Source organism: Megalops cyprinoides, chromosome 19 (genome assembly GCF_013368585.1).
Source record: "Megalops cyprinoides isolate fMegCyp1 chromosome 19, fMegCyp1.pri, whole genome shotgun sequence".
Taxonomy (NCBI): Eukaryota; Metazoa; Chordata; class Actinopteri; order Elopiformes; family Megalopidae; genus Megalops; species Megalops cyprinoides.
This window is the reverse complement of record NC_050601.1, coordinates 9,546,171-9,566,377: the sequence shown is the minus strand read 5'-3', so window position 1 is coordinate 9,566,377 and position 20,207 is coordinate 9,546,171. Positions and strand designations below refer to the sequence as shown.

The window sequence follows — 20,207 nt, the reverse complement described above, 5'->3', positions numbered from 1 at the left end:
GTGTGTCGGGTTTCCTTCATAGTGCTATGTTAAACTCAATTTGGGTGAGCAAGTAGGAAAAGAGAATTTGGGGGTTGATCGTATAATCCAAGAATTGGGTACTTTTATTTTGTGCTGTGTGTGGCCTTTCAGGCGGACCTGGTTAAATTATTTTGTATCTCCTTTACATTCATGAATATATATCTGTATTTAAGATTTGCATTATATTTTTTGCTCTCACAGTTCTTGAAGCTATTTGCCATGAATGCACATATGAAATTTTAACACATATGTTCTATGTAGAGCATACTTGCCTATAAATACATATAAAAGCTCAAAGACATATGAAGTATGCTGCTCCAGATTACTATTTTGTATACATCAACATTTAACTTAAATTGAAAGGTAATGGGTGAAAAATAGAACAATATTTATCATAGTTAGCTGAATTAAAAAAGAGATTTTATGCATCGACTTTAGTAAGTCATTTATACAACGTGAATAGGATTTTAACTTTAGATGTGCAACCACAATATCTATATTGTCTTTTCTGTTGTTCTGAGGCACAGAAAGTAGTGCTCTGTACTGCATTGTTGCTGATGGTGACTGTAAATAACTAGAACATGGGAAAGCAGGAAAACACCAACCAGAAACTGTACGCTAATCAAGTTTTGTCACTTCATTTATATATTTTATTTGAAGTTCTGTATTTATTTTGTTTGGTTTTATTTGATCCTTTTACTTGTGATATCTAAGTTATTGGATTTCATTTACATCTGTTTAAAGAACTACCCTCCTGTGCAAGTACAAAATTGTTCTTTTTCACTTTCAGACTGAAAAGTAAAAAGTAAGTAAATTATTGCTGTAAATACAAATCTGCTGTGCCTGTTTTATATTGTACTTTTCAATAAACCCTGAAAAGAGTTTTTAGAGTTGGAAGGTTTTTTGGAGTATTTTAATGAAAAAAATCAAGCAGATTCCTGGCCATAAGCAGTATAACAAATTACACACATATTCTGGTAAGGGGCTACTTCCTTAACCACAGTCTAGCACCTTTACAGATACAATCACTGTTTTCACCATGCATGCTCCAGGATGAACTCGGAGCGCTCTTCCAAATAAACAACAAAGCTTCACCGTATAGAGAATTGCTTTTATTTGGTTTAAATGCACATTCGAGTGAATCTATGTCAGTAAACAACCCCCTTTCATTAAACTAGGTCAGGTACAAACTGCATGTTTAAATGACAATCCTACATGAAGTCTCATTCCCAATCAGCATTGTATGGGATGTTCTATCATACAGCAATACAAAACAGCAAGAAGATATGAGCACTGACCAAAAAATTCCTAAAGAGTCACACAATATTCCTCTCCTCTAAACATTGTTCAACTTATTGGCACAAGGAAAAAATAAAACAAACTGAGAGGGTGAACTGTGTGGTAACTCTGCATCACATGATACTGAAAAGAACCCATATGACAATAGGAAAGTGACACATTTTTATTAGCATGGAAAACCAGAGTACTTGAATACATTCTTAAGTCAGTGCATTCAAATTACAAAAATGCCGACTGTGCTTATTCCTACATGAGAAAAATTCAAAATAATCTCTTCATTTCAAGATGGAGGTACTGCAACAAGTCTTCAACAACCAAATAGAGTATACATGGCTTTAAAATACGCTCATAGATGTGTCCATTACATGGTCTGCTGACATCAAATGAGCATCACTGAAAAGCTTATAGTAACAGCTGCTATATACATAATATTTTACATTAATGTAGATGAAGGAAATTAATATTTACATTTAATTTACAATATATAAACACACACACACACACACACACTTTTACTGCTTAACATGAACTGTAAGGCTGTAAGATCAACTATTTAGAACACTTGTGAAAACACATAGCAATAAAATAAATGGCGTGTATCAAACAGTCATGATTATATTAGATGACAGGTGCCTCATTCTTTATGAAAGGTGAGAAGTCTCCAAAGTATTTTTCTGTGCAATCATGAGTAGGGAAGGTACTAAAACAAAGATTTGCGTGCATAGTTTTTAAAAGTGTTTAGTCATTAAAACAGGCTGATAGACGGAGCTTGTCCTCTCCACCCGTGTTTGGTATTGCAGTGTCATGAATAATTTCAATGCTTAAAGAGGATATTCACAAAGATATTGCAATCCTTTATGCAACACATTAATCTCGCAAAGTCATCAAGGGACACAGAGGGACACCAGTGCAGAACAGTCAACATTTTGAAGCAAAAAAACCAGCATCAAACGCCTTCTTGTAGGCAGCTTGTCAGCCTTCATCTTGTTCATCCTCACAGAGCTCATCCTGTTCGTCAGGAGGTCCACAGCAGGCTGCCGTATATCAATATTCTAACATGCAAAGGCTATTATTAGTCAGAGCTTTCTCGTCCTTCATTTCCAACATTACTGAGACCCTCTTCCAATATATGAATGAAGACAAGAGTATATACTTTTGTGGTTGGTGCGTTTATCTACCTGAACTTCAGACATGACTCAATACGGTCTGCATATTGTATTTTACCGCATAAAATCAGTCCTCATTAACCCCCTTTAGATGCATTGGATGGCATTATTTGATTATTTGGAGGTTATTTGTCTCTGCCATTGTTATCCAGCTTTGGTGCTAATCCACCACTACATTTTAATTGCAAATGGTTAACTTTGGTCAGCCTAATGACAATATGCTTTGCCCTTAATTTTGAGAACTTAATTTATGTCAGCGTACTCTCTTTTTGAATTCTTGCACAACATGTTCAGCAATCACTGAACTTAAAGAGAACGGAATGTGTGACAAAGTGAAGGCCAAAGCATACTGTGGTCAAATCAGACATCAGACAAATCAGAGGCCACAGATTGAATGATCGATGCAGGTAAAATCCAATCATATATGCAGAGATGAGAGGTAACCCTTGGGGGCAGACATTGGCTTTTGTTTGGCTGATGTGACGAACTGCCCCAACGGGCCCTAGAACTCGTCGTCCGAGGTGATCAGCATTATCTTGTCGTTCTTCTTCGTGCTGAGGGTGGACCCGGGCGTGCCGTTGTGGCTCGGCGGAACCACCTCTTGGGTGGACTGCTGTGTGTACTGCTGGTAGGCCGGGGAGAAGTTGTGGATGGCGTCCTGAACCATGTCCCCCGGATTTATGGTCTCCTTCAGGCCACTGGAGATGCTCTGCATGGGGGCGTTGCTGGCTGCAAAGCGCCATACGAAAGCATGTTTATAGTAAATCTGCATGCATCTCTAATTCTACTCATCCATCACTGTGTTATCCATTCTCTTAATGTTGTGACTCTTTTTCATTATTTATGCTTTCCCCCTTTTTCCCCTGGTTTGGAATAGCCAGTTGTGCATTAAATTAATCTTAAAGCAGCACTGAAGATAGTGTGGACTGCAGGTGCTTGGTCATTCTTGGCCATAGACACGTCTAGCTTCAAACCCAGGCCACTCAGAGCAAGTTTCTTAACTGAATGAGCCACTAGTTAGTTGATATTTTAATATGTTACAGCATGTCAGAATCATGTGAACCATCTGTTGCACATTAGCAAATGCATAAAAATGCATAAAATCTATTATTCTATAGCACTGCGAACTGCCTATCGAAATCAAAACAGATTATTTTATGGTCTTTCATGGTCTCCAGATAATACCCCCAGATGTAAACAGCACTATCTTTCTGGAACAGTCCATAAAATGAAAAAACACTTCCTTAATTCATAAATTTGAAGTTTAGGCTCAAAGACAAAAAGTCAAAAACTTTTCCCCCAATGGCAGTAAATGCACTTACACTGAGGGGCACTAGACTTCATTATGTTTCCCGCTATCCTCTTTCAGTACTATAATAGCTCAGGTTTGTTTGTCTATGTATGCCAAGAACAGCATGGTTGCATCAAAGTTGTCAAGGCATAAACATTCTACATTAATAGTGATGACACTTCATTTATCTAGATAGCAAATAAATAGTAATCAATTTTTAAGAAAGTTGCCTTTAACAGGATCAAACACTCTACATCAAAAGTAAAAACTATTTATTTACTGAACATTTAAATGGAATAGTAGAATAACTTTAATTTTTCATGGAACTTTTTAGATGCATCTTCCCTTTCATGGTTCCATATGACAACCACAGATTTCATTAATATCCAAACAATTCTACTGTCCCCATATTTGCCAGCAAAGCAACTGGTATTTCAAATGAGACACTGTGCAATAAGTTGTAAAAGCAAGTAAACAAACAAATAATTTAGATGAGACTGTTTCGACTTCAAAAGGCTGTTTTAATTGCGTCGCAGTACTAGCGAAGGCCTCATTAAACACTTAAGCCTTTTCACACGAGCTCAACGACGTTTCACTCCGTGCTTTGGAGAGTGTCCATGCTGTCAGCATTGGTGCTGTTGTTTTAGTTGACCTGCCGTGAAAATAGGCTGCCATGTGCAATCCTGCCACATGGAATTAAAACACTTGCGAAAACCTACATGGGTAAAAAAACATCTGAATATGATATTATTACGTGCTACAACGATTCTCCGAGTACCATATTCATTCAGGCCTAGACCTTGGAATCCGCATTAATGTGTTAAACATTTTTAGCCCAGGTGTCAGTTTGACAATAGACAGGTAGACAGGGGCAGCAGTCCCTGCTCAATGGACTGCATTGGTGGCCGGGTGTCACAACAGAAGAGTGACACGGGGGAACCTGCAGAAGCTGATGGGTACCTGACCAGGCAAGAGCAAATGCGGCTGGCAGTGACTGCGCCTATGACAACCTGCTCCGTCTCTCACAGTTCAGCTCCTGGGACACGGCACCAGTGACAAGGCACCAGTGACACACCGACACAAGACGCAAGGAGCCGATAACCCCGGCTGAACTCTCCTCATATGCCAGTGCACAATGCCAGTTTTGCTGGATAAAAATCACATGAGCATTTTTCACGCCATCGAATCCTGCGCTAGTCCTCGGAATACATTTTCATTATGAAGTGTGACACCTTGTGCCTCCCAGCCGTGGAAGGGCTAGGCCGTTTCTTTCATATCCCCAAAACAGATAACTACCGATTTGATAGACAGGGCATTTAAACAAGAAACATCTTCAGGGGTAAGAGACTATTAGGGGCAAAAAAAAAACCCCCAACTAATTCAGGCAGTTTTTGCTAAATTCCATAGCAAAATATCTGACAAAAGCCATTCAATGAGACTCCCCAGCTTAGGGATTCCCTTGGGCATTTAAGCAGTGGATGCATAAAGTCTTCTATGATTATTTTTACGAATGCCCCCTGGCCGGCAGTGGGGAGGGCCTCTTGGTATAACGCTCCCTTAAGCTCAGCCATTCTTTGCGTTGATGGATGAAAGCGCAGCCAGAGGTGACAAGAGAGCGGCGTGTGCAGACAGCGAGCCACATCTCATTCTCATTCTTACTCTCAGTATACAAAGACTCCCGGTTCGCCTGCGGAACTCCCCGTGCTTCTGGCCGCGGGCCGCAGCCCCCCTCCCCCGCGTAAACCCCCCCGTAAACCCGCCGTGTCTAAACAAAGCCGCGGGATGTGCGGCGGTGCAGACGAGATGAAATCGCGGCCCATTTGAGGGTCGGCAGCGGCGGAGCCGCAGTTAGGTCTCTGGGGTCACGCGCTCGCTTGCTCGCGGTTAAGATGCAGTTTTAGCGCGCCTTCCTGAGCTTCTCCTCACAGCCGGCCTGCCTGGAACTACACATACATTAGGGTTTCAAAAGAATCGCCAAGGGGGGCGCCTTCTGCCAGCTGAGGCTCCGCAAACATCAAAACCATACAGAGTCGTGACATTTCCAGCGCAGAAAAAGCAGCTGACCCATGCATTCCCGCCGTCCTGACTCAAACTCAGCAGAGATTTGGGGGAAAAAATGCAAAAGATTTAAGCTTTTCACAGGTTTTTATGGGCCAAGCTGTGGCCTGACAAGACTGCCATAAACTGCCAAATGCTGAAGCTTTGATTTACTCTGGCCTATTTACGAGAACCGAGATGAATCAGCCCGTGATGACAGCTAAACTGTCAAAGTGGGTGATATGCCCCATTGTAATGTGCAACCCATTGCCTCTCCCTGAGTCAATACATTTGCATTCTACAATAAACTTAACTTATCTTTTAATTAATTTCAGTGAATGACATCCTTGAGAGTAAAAAAAAAAAATCTTACTTAATTAGGACTGAATCTGGAGGCAAATTAAATCTGTGAACAATACAGAGGGGTTAAAAAGCTCTGAACACAAACTCAAATAGAATATCGTTGATTCATTTTGTCAGAGATTGTTTTTGATCCTTGAGAAAGAAGAAGAGAACATCAGCGGTCAAATGAGACGAGGATGAAAACCCTTCATGCCTCAACGGCGCTTAGCAATTCTCTTTCTTTTTTTGTCTTAAAGCCCACGGCCACCATGGGATTTCTAAGGGGAAGAGAATGGGTTGAAATGATTGATATTGCAAGCCGCGGAATCTTTCCCCGACTTTTAGTTTGTTTCTTTTCATGTGAAGAAGTGCTGACGTCAGAAAACGGCTCCTCTGTTTAGATATTCCGGTTCTGTGCCAGTCAGAACACAGAGGACATGAAAACCAATTCATCTCTCGGCAAGGTGTCCTGAACCAGTCTTTTCTACCGAGAGTCACAGTATTCAAGTCCCAGAGGAAGAAGTAAAAGACTGAGTTGCCAGCAACCCCAACACTTTCTTCTGGGGAACTTTCTGCAAAGCTGTGTACTGCGCATCAACCCTGTCTGGGAAGTGTCAACTTGCCAAGCGCTGTAGCGGTACTGATGAAGAACGAGCATTATCAGGTTTTAAATATGGGTTGAGATAAGCCAAAAACAGCAGAGATCAAGGACTTCAGGAGACGCCCTTCAGAGCCTTCTGCAGGGCAGATTACATTTAAAGGGTATGTCAATGTCCTTTCCAAAGTCAAATATGTACACAAGCAGCAGCAGCAGCAGCAGATCTTATGGCGTCTCTTACTGTGGTCTGTGCAGATTGTATTTGTTTTAATGAAGAAAAGCACAAAGACATTCTTGCTTTAATATGAGGGTGTCTGCAGACAAATCAGCTGCAGCATCACATTTTGCTCAAACATGTCAACAATTTCCATAGTTTCCATACCTGTGACATACATTCAAAATATACCTAGAAAGTATGCAAAATGTGTTCATTTCATGTGTTCTTTTTTCACTGATCTTAATTGCCTGCATTTAAACTTGTCAGCCACCTCAGCTCTCCTAAATGCTCCAGATAAGCCAACATGCCCTCCCCCTCTTGACTAACTACAGGAAAACTTTCTCACCCCTGAGCCATTACCACATACACATCATGATTTAAAATTTGCTATTAAACTGCTACAAAATTTTAAATAATGTTGTGAATTTCCTCTTTTGAATGCTTGAAGCCCTAGTAAATTACCTTCTAACAACTTCCACTCTACACAAACAGCAAGTGTGGAATAGGGTAGGACATGTTGCCTGAGTATGTCAGTCAGCTGCCACCGGCCTCTCTGCTGCGCCTACATAAACACGTCCCCAACCCCTTTGAGTGAACCGACGGTTTGGAGGTGCACAAACCTGGTGTTTCGGCCTCCTTCTCCTGGTACACCGTGCAGGTGAAGGCGTAGCGGAGTGCGATGGCGGCGAAAAACATCTCGATACAGGTGATGAAGTTCTGCCAGCCTGCGGCGACGGTGCCGGCCCCCACCTCGTGTCCGTCGATGACCAATGCCTCTGGGATGACGCCGCAGCGCTCAAGGATGGCCAGCACCATGCCTGAAGGGACAGATGTTGTACACTTAGCGTGGCTCGTGTCAGACACGACTTCACAACAATGTCTTCATAATGTCGGGAGGTATTTCAGATGAAAACAAAAAACAAAACAAAACAGCACAAAAAAACAACTGAACTCAGGATGAAGAGTACATACTTCCTTGGTTAACGATGACGGGTGCGGACCAAAGAAGGAACCGAAATCTCAAACTGCGCTGAACTTCAGAAGTTTACCGCAAAACAGTCGCACTTTCCTTTCTGGTCGAATCAATGAAATGTTCGTGAAGAAGGTGGCCTCACCTTGCCAGAAGGAGAGGAAGATGACGGATTTGATGGTGAGGAATTTGAGCACGGGTTCATACGGCCTCAGCAGGTCACTGGTGGCGAAGTAGAAGAGGAAGAGCGCGTACAGGGCCAGGCTGACGGAGATGTTGTAAATGATGGTGATGTAGAGGTATCCACCCGTCACACTGGACAAAGGAAGGGAGGAGAGTCTGATTCCATCTCAAATCATCATCATCATCATCATCATCATCATCATCATCATCATCATCATCATCATTCTAATGGTAAATGTGCACTAAACTACTTGTTACACCAGAAGTAAAAAAATAAAGTATTCATAGCTAAAGACAAAGAACATTACTTTAGATTATGTAACTTTGAGGCCCTCGTCTTTAACCATAAGGAGCATGGCTAGAAAAAATAAGTATAAGAGGCCATCCTAATGTGGGCACACACTTTAAGTGATTTAAACTGTGCATATTAACTGTGTACGAATATAACTTTCTTCCATTTATCGTTCCTCCTCAGTCTTCATAAGGAACTTCCAGCTAATTTTAGCTACAGGCAAAAGAGAGGAAATCAAATGAATGAAATGTGAGGCTCACTTAAAGTCTCCATCGTGATATTTTCCAAAGGCCTGTAGCAAGATGGTGATGACAGCCATGATGGGCTTTACAACGCAGAACTGCAGAGTTGCCTGGACATGGACACAGACAGACACAAACAAACAAAGACCATTAGGGTTTGATTCAGACCGACATCGCTGCTTGCACCCACCAGTTTTCAAACAGATTTTCCAATGAATGAAAATGTGCAGTACCTAACACTTTTAGGGAGAAAACATTAATAATCATTATAAACACAGAATATTCAGTCAGGTGCACAAATATTGCTATATACCAGATAGACATACTGCACAAGCTTCATTATGGGCAATATGTTGTATTCTGATATTCATCTTCACACTATTGATCAGTCTATATATATCACCCTGCTGGCTCTGTATATTAGCCATGGCTGACAGACACAAAATCAAAGCAGGAATCAGTGGCTATTCTGTTTACTTTTTTGAGTATAATTTCCCCCGATTTTCAAAAGCAAAATTTAGAGACTGCTTGGGGCAACTGTCTAAGCTGTGTGCCTTTCCTATGTCTGACCTACTGCCACTTTAAGTAACTGTTCCCAGTTTCTGACATTAAAATAGAATGTTCCGAATTATTTAAAGTTGCTTGTAGATTTTCCCAATAAACTTTAAGCAAATAAACAGTGACTTACATTAACTTGATACTGATTTTGCAGTCACCATTCTAGATTTATGCCTAAATACTGCAGGTCAACATAGAACTGGAACATACTTCTATCGTGTCATGCTGCTAAGCTGTATAAAACTGATGGATTTATAAAACTATACTGATTTGAACAGATATGCTACCTGAAGGCATGCAAGCCTATTCTTTGAAAACATTGCACGCAGGAGATCCGTCATGCCAAATTATATTTATCTCTTCCCATTTTTATCAAATATTCATTTCTAGTGGACTCAATGTTCTGAAGACATCGTTGTCAAAACAAATTTTTGTCTGTGTTATGCAGTTAATGGTTGCAGGATTACACTAGTCTATGAGAACAGTTTTCAGCTGACAGCCCTTATTATATCACAGTGGATATTGCTATGGTTTCATTCTATTTAGGTACTTTTTTAGTGGTCAGCAGCAAGATTATCTTATCAAATAATCACAGAGAATTCACAGAAAGGTCATTTTCAAACCTAACCTTTTCCCTTTACTATTTTTCAAAGCATAGAGGAAAAGTCCTAAAGTTGCTCTTCGTAGCAGGAAGACCATTGAAACTCACCTGTTTACAGAATCGTAGAAAGCCAATGGAGTAGCTGCATCCAGCCAAACAGCAGGTTCCATACAGGCAGCTGGATCTAGACATAAATTAAAGCAGTAGTCATGGTTACTCTTCTAACTTGATATTTAAATACCTAGCCATTTGCCATTTTCATTACATTACATTATTGTAGTTTACCAGAGCAACATAGGTTACAGAGGTGTACTGTTAAAATATTTGTCTTTATCCCATTTCTCTTTTTCAGCCAATTAGGAATAGTCAGTTGTGCTACACTAGGCTCATGTCTTTGCACAATATAAGTCCCACAGTTTACCACAATTAAGTGAACACCCACTGGAGGACGGGCACATCCCTACTGATGTCATCCAAGTGACTCGTAGGCATTTCACGAGCCACTACAGGGTGACACAGTGCCAATATGAGCACACCCTGACCAACAAAGCATACCCCAAGCCAACTGTGTTCTCCCGCTGCTCCTGGACTTTTTTTACCTAAAGAACCAGCTCAGACTCACACCCACACTCAGCTTGTGTGGAACGAACTGCCTTACCCAGCTGAGCCATTTTTAAATATGCAGACTCTGTCATTCAGAGGTAAGCACTACAAATGTTTTTCAGCAACTGAAAGACATTGTTGTGAACAGCCTTTTGGCACAAGCTTCCTCAACTGACAGCAGTCAGTTCACTGATACAGTCATCGGTGTAAACTGATCTCATATTAGCCTGCAGTCATTATTTAACACAGTGAGTAAACGCATGCATTACCCAAAGTGTCTGAATACATTATAAGGTAAGAAAAAGCAGTAGCATGGCATTAGCAGCATAAATAAATGCAATGCAGAATGCGACAGTAGTGTGCGACTATTGGCCATTAATGAGGTTTTGTGTCAGGACATTGAAGCTACTGGATCAGAATAACAGGAGGCAATTAAGAGGCACTTTATTTAAATAATGCAAGCACAATGAGGCAGGCAAGAATAACGCTGCTGAAACAGTCACTTGACTGAACTGCCTCCAGCTGGAGACAACCAGAAGGCAAGTTTCACTCTGTATTCTCAATGTCACTTATGACTCATTCCATGTCAAATGACCTCAGGAGAAGAGGTTTCCATACCAACTGTCTCAAAATTCAGAGACATTTTAAGGTCATGTAAAGTTATGAAAGAGGCATTACCCAACTGTTCAAAAAAGGTTGTATGGATAAAAATGAATTAATTTTTGAATCTGTCAAAACACATGGTCAAAAATGGTTTCCGGTTCTTTTGAAGTTCAGAAGAAGGTGACCTCTGCTGTCATGTCACAAGAAAACCTTTAATCCAGTATGGGAGAAAAAGTGCAATTTATGCATGTAAAAATATTAAAAGCAAAGGGTCCACCCACCTTTTTATTATTTTTAAATAAGTAAAACCTCAGTAACTATGTCATTACAAAAGAGGCCATAAGGAATATGACACACAAACAGATCTGGAGGTGGGTCTCCACAAAAGCATAACTGCATAAGCGGTCATGAAAGGGGAGCCAGCTATTGTGTCACTTGTTGGGCGGTGGAATGGGAACACTTACTGGATGGGCTTGCCCCGGATTTCAGACATTATGGCACTCTCTCCCCCCAGGTACTCAAAGGACAGGCTCAGGAAGTTGTAAATGACAAATGCTGTAAAATCAAGGAGACAAAAAAAAAGAGCTCAAATGTGAGAGCATGCTCTGTGTTCAAAAGCCACCTACAACAGCTCTGTGAGAAGACGAAACTCAGGAAAAGCCTTTGGTTCTGAACATAAATTTAATGATTTTTTTTTTTACCTAAAGAACAGGCCTAATGACCTTGAACATGTCTTAAGGTCAGTTTTTGAAATGTGGAAAATAAAAGACAAAAAAACAACTGTTTGTTGTTTCTGAGCAGTGCGAACCACCCTACAAAAAAACTGCATGCTTGAGGATTTCAGCCCATCAGTTTCCTTGAGTGAAGAGTACAGGCAGAGGGGCTCAGATGCGTCTCTGACCTGAAAATCCCCAATAATCCTTTGTTACTATTTCAAGTGGGCTTAGGCAAATCTAATGTAAGGGCTGTCAATTGACAATCTCACACAGCTCCGTGCAGAAATCAGCTGGGCCTCACTTTCATTCTCTATTTGGTTTAATGTTCAAATAAGCTCTTTAAGTTGGAAACTATCATATTCAAAAACTATTATTAAAACATGCAATTCCATCTCAACTCTTGAGAATAATCCATAGCCTTGCAAATAAATGATGTATGTAACATTCCGCAATTCTCCCACTCTCGTTTTCAAATTACACATAATCCTTTTGCATGTAATTCACCTCAGCTGTCACACAAACTCCTGTCAGCATGTGATGATGACAGTAACACAGAATAACTGTTAATAAAAGCAACGCGGTGCCATATTCTCTTACAAGTACATCTAAACAATGAATACAAAAGGAATAAATACATTACGGATTAAACATTCATGCTATTACCATGGAGAGAACATGTGAATGCTCATCTGTGCTTATTATATAAAAAATTTCTTTAAACATAAAACCATGATATAAGCAGGATGCCATCGCCAAATATAGAGTTTAACATGAATGTGACAGCTGAAGTCAGTCCCTATTTTTGGCAACGTACAATGAGAAATTGCCTGAAAACAGGAGAGAAACAGGTCAAAGTCACACCCTCTGGGCGGCTGCTACACTGTAACACTGCACCATGTACAATAGCTCCTCTATACTTATGGGCATTAGAAAACAGGTGAGACAGAACAGGTTGGGTCAGTTCCCCTCAGCAACGCTATCTGCAGCATTCCAAACAATGCCCTCTGCTCCATTTCCTCTGGACCCAGAATCACCACGCTTTCACTCAAAAACAAAACGGAGGTGTTCAATTTCAGCACTGTTGAGTAATTCACTTATCCAAGTATCTGTGTTTATTTTTATTCTCAACAATATTTTTTAGTAATTTCTGTGGCCATCTGCTGAGCTTGTAACGATGTGATAAGAGTTGCAACAAAGTAACACTTGCCCGAGTCACTCAAGAGTTAAGAACAAAGTGTCACAGGAGTTAGACTGTATGTCTACCGACACCTCCCATAGCATGTGGATCAGTCAAACAGAGTGCTAGAGATAAACAGGCTGTAGTGTTATTAAATTACATTACATCATTTTACATTCATTTAGCAGATGCTGTTAACCAGAGAGGCTTCCAGCACGATAGAACATAAGCATATCCATTCAAGTTATGAGGAATAAGAGGATGAGGAGGAGGATGAGGAGGAGGAGGAGGAGGAGGAGGAAGAAGCACAGTGTCTCTCCGTTACCTTCATAGCAATCCCGTATGGAATCAAAGTAAACGTAGTACTGGTCGTTGCTGATGAAGAGCAGGCTGAGCCAGGAGTCGAAGGCGTAGATGGGGACGATGAAGAGAATCCGGATGATGTAGCGCTGCTCGTTTGGGATGGTGTATGACCGCAGGTGCATGTAAATCTGAAAAAATAAATAAATGCATGCCATGATTGTACGGACACACTGTGACTGTGACTGTGATGTTTTGGTGCTGTAATGATTACAGATGTAGGATCTACACCTGTGGGTCAGGAGTTTGAATCCTGGCTAAGCACCCCTGTTGCACCTTTTTGTGAAAGAGATACAGATTGTACCATATCCAATGCAGTATTTAATATGGAAATAAGGCAGATACAGGCCACTGTAATTTACTCTGTATGAGGGCATCTACAGTGCAAAAAATGCATTAAGCTGTATATGTGAACATGCGTTGATAGATCATGCCTTTGGTTTGTGCCTGAATCACACATTAATCAGCGCTGAGTGCTTTAATTCTCTGATCTGACCAGGCAGGCAGTGTTTAGATGCAGCATATCATAGATAAAAAGGAGTGACTAAATATGGCCTGTAAAGATGAAGCACATTCCTGTCAGCTCTGAGGTCACAGCCAGGAATGTGGACTCTTGATAGGTTGGCAAGAACAAATCAGGGAAAGAAATCAAATATATAAAAGGGAAACCAAAAACAAGAGGGGCTTGAGGAGGTATCATATGGAATTAATAAGATGGTAATGGAAATTTAAATTACAAAAAGCTGCAAGATTTTTGCAAGCTGCAAGAGGTACACAAAGCAATTTTTGGCTACTGAAGGGAACCAAGGGACCCTTGATCAGCCAAATCAAGGGTTTTAGTAAACCCCTATGCGGTTATCATATCAATTGTTCAAACTTATTGGTAACGGTGCTCCAGAAAAGAAATGCAATTTTCACTTTGCAACTACAAACCAACATTAACTAATACTTACACCAAACTTCCACAATCTAGCTTTAAAACTGTCTCACACACAATTTGTTGGCTACAGTTAAATGTGTTACCATTTTGCAGTTAAAAGCAATTTGTCTCTATAACACTGGCATCTAATGCCATCTCAAACCATATATCACTTTCTTACATTTTTAGACTGTTTATAGTAATGCAGTGATTCAGTGCATCATGTACTGTGTGCCTCCAGGCCCCATTGCACATACTGATGTTTTTCCTCACTGGGATTTTGAGCATTAAGATGAATAAAGGCCCAACAAACAGATACATAAATTCTGCTTCTGAACATATATAAATCTTACATCAAGGATATTCAGGGGAGAACTGCAACAGAAATGAACCAAAAGAGGTCTATCTCTAGATGTTCTTCCCATATCAGTAATACTGAAATACAGAGAGTTAGACATTTCCCTGGTGTGTTCTGAGTGAGGACGTCATGTTCTGGCTCTCATTTCCTCCATGGCTCCTTGCTGCTAATACCAGTGAACAGATTGATCAAACAGCTATTGCAGCTCCGTTATTTGGTACAGGAGTGTGATGGATTTGATGCTCTTGAAAGGTGAAGCTGGTGGCAGAACGACGTCATTCGTTTTCCCCAGAGTACAGCAAAAAGCCCCAGTCCTTCTGCCTCCTGACAGCAAGACAGCTCTGCCCTGACTGAACAGCACAAGGGCTGAGCGGCCAAACAGGTCCAATCGAGGCCCATTAAAGCAGCCGAGATTTTATTTATTAAAGTAATATACAGAATAACCTTCCTCCATTAAAGCTGTGGGGCACCTAACTCTCTGGGCTGGACCTGGATGGTGTGCCCTTTACTCTATCATAAACAAACTGAAAAGGGGGTGAGATGTCCTTTGCCAAATAACACACCCTAGAGAATGGAAATCAGCACAAACAGAGTGCTGGTGCTGTTGCTAAAAGTTGAAATCTGCAGCAATTCATCTGAAATTCAACAGCCTGTGACAGAAAAAGGCATCTCTACACTATCCGAAATTTCAACAGTGCAAGGAAGCACTGAGGTAATCTTCAGCGACCTCAATTGTCAGTCTCATCATGCAAGCTCCAAGTACAACTCTCGAGACATCTTTTTGGTGGAAAAAAAACAGAGCACAACAGAATACTAATAACAGTTCTGAAGGTTGCATAATCTCCTTGGGATTTGCTTGTGCTTACCTTATCCAACCCTGCTGCTGCAGACAAGTGGACAACAATTTAGCATAACCATTGCTATTAGCACAATTCAGAATGCGTCATTGCCAGCAGACAGAAGCAGAGAGCTGAATATGAGAGTCAGGCCACAAAGCAATTCAGAATGTGTTCCAAACCTGCACACACACAAACAGAGATCCCTTTCCAAGATAACTGCAATACTAACTGCCAGAGACCAAACAGACAATTTAATTAAGGCACAAAGTGTCCTCTGACGAAGGGTATGGCAAGCTCATCTCTTAGCTGGCACCTCCTTCGTTTGCGTATTTACAGCAGTAATGGAGCTCCAGCTGATCTGCACCGCATGGCTTTAAGGGAGTGTGATAACTGCCCTGATCAGCAATATTGATGCAATCCATAGTACACGTTGGCAGGCATCACACTCAGTTTCACAGTAAATTCTAATTTATAAGAGCGGAATGTGTCAAAAAGGAATACAGCGAGATGTAATAAAATAACTGCCAGTGAAAAGAAAAAAAAAAAAAAACAAAATTAGAAAACTACTGAAGACTTGCGCAACCATGTTATATATGGCTTCTGTTACCTGACACCTTTTGCAATACATTCTTTCAAACTGAGATCACTGAGAGTAGATAACAAAGACACTTTCTTTCCATGGTCACACTATTGTTTTTTTTTCCTCTATGATGAGAAGACACATGAGGAGCATTGGTTGTTTAATAGAGTTTAATTTCACTTAATTGAATGGACACATTTTAGAAACTATGTTGTTGAGAAAAATCCCAACTGATCAAATAAGTTAAATCAAGTTACTGGGAGTATTTGATCCACTGTACATAGCAGCTGTAGACTAATGCTTGTAGTTATGATACACAACCTTATTAGTTCTCTGGCTGGTCAGAGCTGGTCACTTATTATATGGTGTTACGGTGGATGACGGCTATGTTGCCATCTCTGCAGAATGCATCAGGAGCAGGGATTCATGTGGCTTTCTCAAGCATTTTAAATATACCAGGGACATCCCCTACACTCAGGAGATTAGGACATTATATGACCTACCATTTAGAAGCATTCTATAGCTCATAAATTGGTTTGAAAAAGGAAATACTGACATCTAAATGACCCCAGTTACATAAGAATTTTTAAAAAATCACATCATGCAGTCTGCAAATTTTCTGAATGGGCTTGGTACTGTGGCTCTAATTGTCATGTATTGTGTTCATGTCTAGTAAAGAAGCATCACAGATCCCTTATACCACCATCGTTGGTGATGGGGAGTTACTGCTTAACCACTGAAGGCTAACACACAAATAGGGAAGGGCCTGTACAAACTGGCATGGCTCTTTTTCAGAACCAAGACAAGATTTAGCACAGGGTTCTGGTCTGGTCTGCCCATGACAGATAGAGAGCGTGTGACAACGTGTCTGTAGGAGTGGGGTGGGGAATTAAGGGAGTAATGCGATCATTCAGTAAAGGACTCCAAAAACCAAGTGAGGAACTCCCATTTGTCTGGGAGAGTGCTCATATTACAAACACCGGTATAAAATATTAGCTTTAGGCATAGGTGGAGGGTGGGGAAAGCATTAATACCGTCAGTGACAGTGCACTACCCTACACCCATTTGCTTTTCATTTGCCTGTGCTATAAAGCAGAGCTCCTCTTGTGCTGTTCCTTATGGGCCATGTTGCTTTTTCATTTAGTGCTGCCATTTGTTTTCACTCTTTTGGTGATTAACCACATTGCACGTCTGCTCCTCACACACCCAATGGAACCCATTTTTCACACCATTCATTGTGGAATGTGTAGACATTGTGAATGTGCAGGTGTTTCTTAAACACACACTGAAGCGGACCGTGAACTTCAGGTCAAAGTCTTTTTAAGCCTGTAACGAGGTGTCCACTGGATATCCACACAAGAGATTGCCTTCATTCCAGCTCTTGGCCTTGGTTGCTTTATTGATGTCACTAGTTGGATCAGTTTGGTCGGGCTGAAACACATCTGTAAATTTCTAATGGACATGGAGCTTCCAGGAAAGCAATGCTCCGAGTGCATAAAAGCTCAACTTTAAAACAAATTTTAAGTAGGAACTCACTGTGTATGGTTTGACTGGTCACTGTGAACACTTGCTCAGTTGAGATCTTACCTGGTGGCAGGTGATGAGCAGCGCTGACCAAACAAAGATTCCCGATAGGGCCTGCGCAGCTATCGTGTTCAAAAAGATCTCGTCTCCAATGATAGTTCTGTTTCCAGCGCGGACCACAGTCACGTTTTTCATGTCCGTCTCATTCGGAAAGTCGGAGGACATGAGAGGAGGTGTGGCACCCTCTGTGGATGCTGCTGGCCCCATCAACAGGGTACCATTCACCATGTCTTCCAGCGAACCATTCATCTGCAAAGAGCAAAATCTTCATAAACATCCCACAAATGTACTCATAAATGAATTAAGTTACATGGTTATGATTTTTTTCTTTTCAAAAAGTAGTCAAAAACCATACAACAATAACTGCACCAAAAGGCACCTTGGGTTGAAAAACTAGGAAAAGTACTTTGTTGAACATACCCTGCCTCTTATGTAAATTAGCACCATGAATTCTGTTTACTTGATGGATGCTTGCAGCATCTACACAAATAATATCACAGCGGTGTTTTGAATTGTTCCACAAATAGCTGAGGCTGCTACTGATACTGCATATAAGTCTGAAAAAACAAGTTGGAGTAAATATTTTTCAGGGAAACATCCAATATTTTAAACAGTAATCCATGACAGAGGGAGCTTTGACACCTATACAGAGTGTATATACTAATACATTTGTGAGAAAGGGAGGCCATACATTTGGTTGAAAAATGTAGACTTCTATCAAAATAACATATTCAGTAAGTGTATTGCTTATTTCTATATATGTATATTTGCATGAATATTTCTCAAACAGATGTGATATTTAGCCACTGATGTGAATGAGGGCAGTACAATGGAAAAAAAAAATTCTTGAATTTTGGCTGAGACTGCACCACAGTGCCACTAAAAGCCAACAACTCATCAACATCAGCAAAGGTCAGTGCAGGATTAGCAGCAGACCATTTTCGTCTTTGATATTAATTACAAACAGTCCAACACAAAAGATATTTTCCATCATCATTATTTTACTTCCTTCATTTTAATGGTTTACTTGCAGAACAAATTAGGAAACTGCTTACGGCTGCCATGTTCTAAAATGATGTGGATTTCTTCACACTCCGCCACACCCCAGCAGTAAACCTTTTTCTCAGTAATATAACCTCATTTTCCATGTGGTTTCAAATATAGCCTCTGCTAATCTCTGCTAATGTTTGCAATAACATATACAGATCCAAACCAAAACAACATCAAAACCCTTTACCTGAGCACATAATCAAATGCCAGAGCCCAAGGCTAAAACACATGAGATGACAGAATCAGATTTTACATTATATTCTTTTCTTAGAATAAGTCACGTAGTAAAACTTAGAGTACAGGAATCTGAAACCGATTTCTTTTTTGTGGGTCAGCATGAAAGCTCACAGCCTGAAGGAGAAACAGATATCAAGCTGAGTAGCGTGATGACCTGAGAAATCTCATCTCCACGCTCATCATCAGATTCATATCCTACTTAATAAAATACAAGATATATATTGTAGGCAGAAACACACACTTAGCCGTTCTTGTAAACAATGCACACATAAACTTTGAATAACTTCAAACACAACCGAGCTTTAAACGACATAAAGTACTGAAAATCTGCCCGCGCACGTACACTCCCGTATATTTATGTTTTACCTTAACACACACCACATGCTTGTTTCTTTACATACACATAGTAATTGGAATAAAGCGCAACATTGGTATTTGTATCATCAAATTATATCATCAATTTACCAAAGGACAAATGTCTCATCTGTTTTGTATTGTAACAAGTACTGTAATATTGTAATATTTAAAAACATCATCTTAGTGGCAAAACAAGAGCATATTACAGTTAATATGGGGTAATGATTTTAAAAGACACTGTCATGTTCTATTCTACACCTTTGTCTAATTAGGTTTTAAAGCATTCTCAGTCCATCAAAGAACTCAGTAGACTAACCAGCCACCTACAATGGGAATTTACCTTCGAATGTATTTAGATGATAAACTTCAGTCTAAACCCGGTGAAGCTATTCTATTCTGCCGCTGCTATCCGTTCCCAGCTCCGTGCAGGCCAGCTGGCTGGCTGACTTGTCTTTTTGTTTCCTTGCGCGCAACTTCGTGAAAGGGCATTATCTAGTTACCAACGTACCTGCAACCAGGAAGTACAAGGACCTGTCACTCTCAGGTTTCCCAAATTATACGGTTAACTTTAACATAACAAAAATCGTCTTAATATAACATCGATTTAATATGAAAATCGCGATGTTAAAAAAAGAGGTTTAGATTTAAATTTCTAGCATTAACAAGTATGCCACAGGTGCAACAGGTGAAATGGCTCCCTTATCTCTACGACGTTGACAGTGAACACTTCGTCGTTTAGCGGGTCAGATAACCTGGGGATGTCAAGTCCACAGATAATCAACTAGGTTCGATACGACCCGATAACAGAACGGTACCTAATGATAGTTCAACGGCAATCGCAAAACCAAAGAGGTTTTCGCTCCGAAACACAACTTACTTTACCTGGGCAAGAACATCAAGCGGCAACAAGTGCAGAACAAGCAACCGGACAAACTCATATCATGTGACTTACCTACGGTCTTCATCACGTGACAGTGGTTACCAAACTCGCTGTAGACTACCTGAGG

The 20,207-nt window shown here is 40.6% G+C and overlaps 1 protein-coding gene across 1 annotated transcript; it reads right to left on the bottom strand.

The window, feature by feature from the left end:
- Window positions 1-1,892: 1,892 nt before the first annotated feature.
- On the bottom strand, window positions 1,893-20,131 carry tmem184a (transmembrane protein 184a). The gene is made up of 9 exons (XM_036552746.1): window positions 20,083-20,131; window positions 17,560-17,805; window positions 13,242-13,407; window positions 11,488-11,578; window positions 9,926-10,001; window positions 8,677-8,768; window positions 8,087-8,256; window positions 7,592-7,789; window positions 1,893-3,215 (listed from the first exon to the last, which is right to left on the bottom strand). The coding sequence occupies exons 2-9, from the start codon at window positions 17,803-17,805 to the stop codon at window positions 2,989-2,991; spliced, it is 1,266 nt and encodes a 421-aa protein (XP_036408639.1). The 5' UTR covers window positions 20,083-20,131; the 3' UTR covers window positions 1,893-2,988.
- Between the last annotated feature and the right edge of the window lie 76 nt (window positions 20,132-20,207).

Excerpts from the sequence above, each read along its gene's own strand:
- tmem184a (XM_036552746.1), bottom strand. The coding sequence starts at position 17,805 with ATGAATGGTTCGCTGGAAGACATGGTGAATGGTACCCTGTTGATGGGG. Across the intron at positions 13,408-17,559 it reads TGCTCATCACCTGCCACCAG|ATTTACATGCACCTGCGGTC; the intron begins GTAAGATCTCAA and ends TTATTTTTTCAG. Across the intron at positions 10,002-11,487 it reads ATCCGGGGCAAGCCCATCCA|ATCCAGCTGCCTGTATGGAA; the intron begins GTAAGTGTTCCC and ends ATTTATGTCTAG.